Source organism: Mirounga leonina, unplaced genomic scaffold (assembly GCF_011800145.1).
Source record: "Mirounga leonina isolate KUSES-001 unplaced genomic scaffold, KU_Mleo_1.0 Mir_165, whole genome shotgun sequence".
In the NCBI taxonomy this organism is placed as follows: Eukaryota; Metazoa; Chordata; class Mammalia; order Carnivora; family Phocidae; genus Mirounga; species Mirounga leonina.
Genome location: NW_023270415.1, coordinates 33,854,544 through 33,860,022, shown reverse-complemented (window position 1 = coordinate 33,860,022; position 5,479 = coordinate 33,854,544). Strand labels below are relative to the sequence as shown.

Below are 5,479 nucleotides of genomic sequence, written 5' to 3'. Positions count from 1 at the left end.
TCTCCCAGCCGCAAGGTTCTCTGCACCCCCAGCCGAGCCCCGGACGCAATCCAGCGGCGCACATCGCCACCTGCTGGGGGCCTGGGCAGAGCCAGCCAGGCGTCTGCGGCTGAGGGCTGACTTGGTGACGGACTTCGCGGCTCGGAACCTCAGAAACGCCTCAGTGCTTTCTGTATACACCTACCCGCCCGGGAAGTCCAGACTTGGCTGCATCCCCATCGCCCTTAGCTTGCCGGAGCCGAGTACTGGTCCTCAACCCTGCCTAAGGTAAGGGACGCTCTTGGGGCGGGATTTCCCATGGTGGGTGGAACTTCGCCCTAGAGGCGGGGCTTCGCTATGTTTAGAAGACACAGTAGAGAGTTAGCTCTGTGGGCGGGGCTACGTTACGGGGGCGGGAACCCGCTCGTGAGCGGAATTACGTTCGGTGGGCGGGGCTTCGTCTGGGCAGGCCAGTGTTCTGTGGGTGAGACTCCGCTGGGTGGGTAGGGCTTCGTCCGGTGGGCGGAACTACGGCCTGTGGGAGGAATTTTGATTGGCTCATTCCTCCCCACCTCCGGAACTTCCTGAAGATCTTCTGCGTGTAGATGGTGTCAGCCGGAGCGTGAGTTGCTGCACGAGGGTATTGAGGGTATGGGGAGAGGTTAATAAATTTTCTGGCAGACTGGCGTGTAGTTTTCGGGGCTTGGGACTGGACTGGTGGGTCTCGTGCCAGTGAGGCCCGGAGGCTGGGCTCCGTCGCGCGCTGCCTCCCTCGGGCGACCCTAGTGGGCAGCGGGCCCGCTGGCCCAGGCCTGAAACCCCGGTGCCTTTGGGGCCTTAAGCCCTTGTCAGGGTACCAGTTTTTCGTTGTGTCTCTTGTCATCCCAATTTTCACGTTGCTGTCGGAGAATTTCAATATTGCCCCACCCCCAGGGTATTCCCGTCTCCATGAACCTTTCTCAAGTCCACTACTCTGGTGGACTCCTCCCTCTTGTGTCCCTTCGTATGCTGCCTCTAGCAAGACATATCATGTATCTGTGTTTGTATCACACACATATATGTATATCACTTTTTCTATGTCTATCACTTTTATACCACTCCTGGCACATCGTAAGTTATTAACGAATACTAGATAAGTGATTGGATTTTGCTTACTGTTTTAAGGATTTTAGATTATTTAATTGGGGGGATATGATGTGTATTTTCTACTTCCTCTGTAGTAATCATGAGTTTCCTGTGTTCATGTTTGTTTGTTTAAGTAGGAGTACCATTGGTGTTTACAAGCATTCCTGTCCCTAAGTAGTTTACTGAAGCTAGATACTGAAGGAGGATATAAATTTCAGTCGAGAGATACAAGTTGAGCAAAGGAAAGAAAGGAATATGCAGAGTGTCTTCAGAGAGCAATTAGTACTCTAGGATGGGTGTGTACAGAGAGGTGGCAGGAGATATGTTTGACATATTTATCCTGAATTTGAGGTTCCGGCATTATACCAGAACAAAGCACACCGCCCCTAATGCATTAGAAGAGTCATTCAAAGTTTTTAATATCGGGAAGGTTCATCACATAGCACTAGGCATAGACTTGAATGCAGATGACTTAAGCCAGGGTTTGGCAATCTTTCTGCAAAGGGCCAGATAATAAATATTATTTGTTAAATAAATACATATTAGGCATTGTAGGCCACAGTTGTAGCAGGAAGGTAGCCGTAGACAATACATAACCAAATGGACATAGCTGTGTTCTACCAAAACTTAGAGACAGGTGCCTGACCTAATTTGGTCCGTTGGTATAGATTGCCAATCTATGGTCTAACCAAATGGACCTAGGGACTATAGGAGTAATCCGGCCCTAAACTAGTCAGTACTACATTATGTTCACTTATACATGAGAAGCCATATCACATAATGTTAGCTCTGGATCTAGTCTCCCCGGCTTTGAATCCTATCATTTCTTGATTACTAACTGTGTGACATTGGGCAAATTAACCTCTTTGCATCAGTTTTATCTGTAAAATGGGGATAATAGTACCTCCCACAAAGTTATGCAGAGTACATTAGTTAAAGCACATAAAATGTTCACATAGTGCTTATACACATACTATAAGCTCAATAAATCTTAACTATTAATATTTTTAAAATTTTCTCATATGCATTGTTAAAGCAGGTTTGAGACATGTTTCTAAGGTAGGATTTATATAGGCTTAGTGTGTGTTTAGCTATAGAGCAAAGAAAATATGTAAAGTTTCAAGAGCCGTTCACATAGAGGTGATGTGGAAGTTGTGAAAGTAATTAAAGGTAGGAAGTCAGGATTAAGGACTGATTTTGAAGAAGTGTACATAGGAGAGAAAGTGGGGCAAGTAAAAAGGAATGAAAAAGGAAGGAGATAGGAGTCCATCCTAACGTATGATAGGAACCAGAATGGTATATGTAAACCAGCAGGATGGATGGTGATGGTTAACATTGTCAGATGCTGCAGAGAGCTGAGAAAGCAATTGTGTTGATTGTATTAACGAATTCAACCATCAGAAATTAACGTGGTACTTCTATGGGCCAAGTATTAGAGACAAAAGAATTAGATAGATACTCTGCACTCAAATAGCAGAAAACCTGGTAGTGACGAAAGACATGGAAATAATTTAATACATGCAGCAACTTTAAAAATAATCAGGAATAAAATGGAATTTCTTAGACTAAATTGGTAGCTTTACTTTAAAAACTTAAATTCATTTATAGTTCATAAATGTGGGCAGCTTAATTGAGCTCCTTTTCTTTTTTCCCTAGACAATGGCCAAGAACAAACTAAGAGGGCAGAAGTCCAGGAATGTATTTCATATAGCCAGCCAAAAAAACTTTAAGTCTAAAAACAAAGCAAAACCAGTTACTACTAATCTTAAGAAGGTGAGTATTAGTTACATATTCTGATTCTATTGTTTACAGGCAAAGCATAGTTGTAAAGCCACTGGAAAACTGAATGCTATTATTTAAAACAGTTTCTTAGCCTTTCTCACAAAGGCTTTTCATTTAAAAATGAAAAAAAAATACCTCCTTTTCTTGATGTAGATGTATGAAAAGAAAAAGGCACTTTAATTGCAAATGCATGAGGCTCCAAAGAACAGTTTTTGTTTGTTTTTTTTAAAGATTTTATCCAAAGAACAGTTTTAAGTTTTATCAGAGCATAGAAATTATCAAAAACCATGGTATGGGAAACAGTTCATATGTCTGAACTCAAATATATTCAAGAACCTCTTAACAGAAGCAAGACATAAAATGCTGGTCAGCACCTACTCTTTTTCTCCTCAGTAATTCTTATTTCCTTGAAGATATCTACAACTCAAACAAAAACCTATAAAATAAGATACTTTCTTTCTTAAAATGCAAAATTTGAAAAGAAAGGAGTTTCTCTTTTTTTGTTTTTTTTTTCTTTTCAAAATATTTGAGAAATGGGAAATTTATTCAAGGTTAAGTAGATTCTTTAAGAAAATTCTTCAAGAAATGTTTTCAAGTTTAAGTAGTAGGAGGAGTCAGCTCTCCAGGACTTAGTAATTGTCATAGTAGTCATAGAAATGTAACATTTTATCTTTCAGTTTTCATGAACTACCTAAATCAAGCCTTTTGATCAAGGATTTTTATGACTTAATAAATGCTACAAAGAAAATAAAGCTAGGTGATATGATATGGGTAGGGAGTGACAATTTTACATAGGATTATCTTCAAAGTTGACATTGAAGCCAAAATCCAGACGATAACGAGCAAGTAATCGAAAGTTTTGTTAAGTGTTAGGAGCAGCATATTCTAGGCAGAGAATAGCAAATACAAAGGCCCCAAGCTAGGGAAAAACTTCGTGTATTTGACTGACAGGAGATCATTTTGTTCAAATAGGAGTACTAGAAGCTTTATGTATGCTAATGGAAAGATCTAAGAGAGGGAAATCTGGATAGGCAGGCTGGTTGGAGAAATGATCAAACGGTTTTCTCAGAAAATGGCCTAACTTACTAAATGGAGGTTGTAAGATTGCCAGGCACTATATAAATGGTAAATTAAAGTTTGTGGTCATGAACTTAAAGTGAAGCCAGCCAGCCAGTCATGATTTCCTCCAGATTCAGTTTTAGGCTCAGAAAAAGCTGTCAGTTGAGTTTAACTAGGTTGCCAAGCAGGTTTGATTAAGGGAGAGAAGAGAAGGAAAGTAAAGAGAGTGTAAAGAAGTGATTGATTAAATAATGGTCATGGAATCTGTGCCTATACCAAATCTACATACAAGGTATGTCCACATAATTCTTATTTTTAAAAAACCAGAACCTTTGTCTAAAATTTCCCAATAAGACCATAAGAATTTTTGTGTGAATTTTCCCCACAAATGGGTAGGGCTGATGAATTTTTAGGTTTAACAAGGTTAAATTAAAGTTTGATATATTATATCATTAATGGTTACAAGATTGTAGATTAATGCCTTTTTTCTTTTTTAAAAGATAAACATTGTGAATGATGAAAAAGTTAACAGAGTGAATAAAGCTTTTGTAGATATACAAAAGGAACTTGCCCATTTCTCAAAAGGCCTTTCCCTTGAACCTTTGCAGAAACAGCTGGTGAGTAGAAATCAGTTCCTTTTGTTATGGCTAATAAATTAAACTCCCAACTTTTTAAAGCCAGGAAGTTGAATGTATTTTAGTATTTGGATCTCTATTATACTTGGCCTTGTAGTATATGTAGCATATTGAGTCATATTCAGACTCTAAAACCTTGAGTCCAAATACGAGAATTTATTGTTTTACTTCTCAAGGTAGGACTAGAAGAAATTAAGTTAGATAATAGATTATATACAAGTCATTTTTGTTCACTACTGTTATCTACATTTTAAAATACAATATTTTTCTCCCTTCAGATTCCTCAGCAGTGTCATGAAAACGAACCAGTTAATGTTGATGAAGCGACAAGATTAATGGCTCAGTTGTAATACACTGGAGATACAGCAGATACCCCAAAAAGACCAATAAATTAAATGTTTTATACAGTTTTATTTTTAAAAATCTTGTTAATGTACAGGCATTGGCACATTTTTAAAACTACATAAACAGATCTTTCCTATAATCTAGGAAAGTGGAATGTCAGAAGTCAACAAAATGTGATAAACTTAAAGTGCTAAAACAGAAGGCACTTCACAAAATCTGTTCACTGAAACAGTTAATATATCCTACTTTACATCCTTCACTTTATAAGTGGCAGTGAATGCGTGTTTGGATTGGAGGACACGCAGAAATACGGACAGTTTCGTGGCAGTAAAAAAAATACAAGACAAACAAGTGATGAGCCGTTGGCCAACTTTTTTTTGTTTTAGATGGCCGTAAGTCTACTTTAACTTTCCTCTCATAAGAGGAAAAAAACAGAAGGATTCAGAATTGGAAGAAAAGCTGAAATCCCAGAATATAATTACTTGAGGGTAGAGGGGATTTGTAGGTATTAAATCACATTTTCCCCTGAAAAAGGCCTTTGTTTTTGTGGTTGA

The 5,479-nt window shown here is 38.9% G+C and overlaps 1 protein-coding gene across 3 annotated transcripts; it reads left to right on the top strand.

Moving 5' to 3' along the window:
- The first annotated feature begins 504 nt into the window (after positions 1–504).
- RBIS (ribosomal biogenesis factor) lies at positions 505–5,003 on the top strand. 3 transcript variants are annotated; one of them, XM_035011461.1, is made up of 4 exons: positions 505–601; positions 2,761–2,877; positions 4,446–4,562; positions 4,859–5,003. In XM_035011461.1, exons 2-4 carry the CDS (start codon positions 2,764–2,766, stop codon positions 4,928–4,930), a joined length of 303 nt encoding a protein of 100 aa, XP_034867352.1. In that variant the 5' UTR covers positions 505–601; positions 2,761–2,763; the 3' UTR covers positions 4,931–5,003. The 3 variants fall into 3 exon arrangements, with proteins under 3 accessions (XP_034867352.1, XP_034867351.1, XP_034867350.1); XM_035011460.1 differs by having other exon boundaries at positions 516–619; XM_035011459.1 differs by having other exon boundaries at positions 535–628.
- Positions 5,004–5,479: the final 476 nt, after the last annotated feature.

What these genes read in the sequence shown, in the direction of transcription:
- RBIS (XM_035011461.1), top strand. Translation starts at nt 2,764, where the DNA reads ATGGCCAAGAACAAACTAAGAGGGCAGAAGTCCAGGAATGTATTTCAT. An exon ending in TTACTACTAATCTTAAGAAG is followed by an intron (nt 2,878 to 4,445) that starts GTGAGTATTAGT and finishes CTTTTTTAAAAG; the next exon opens with ATAAACATTGTGAATGATGA. An exon ending in AACCTTTGCAGAAACAGCTG is followed by an intron (nt 4,563 to 4,858) that starts GTGAGTAGAAAT and finishes TTCTCCCTTCAG; the next exon opens with ATTCCTCAGCAGTGTCATGA.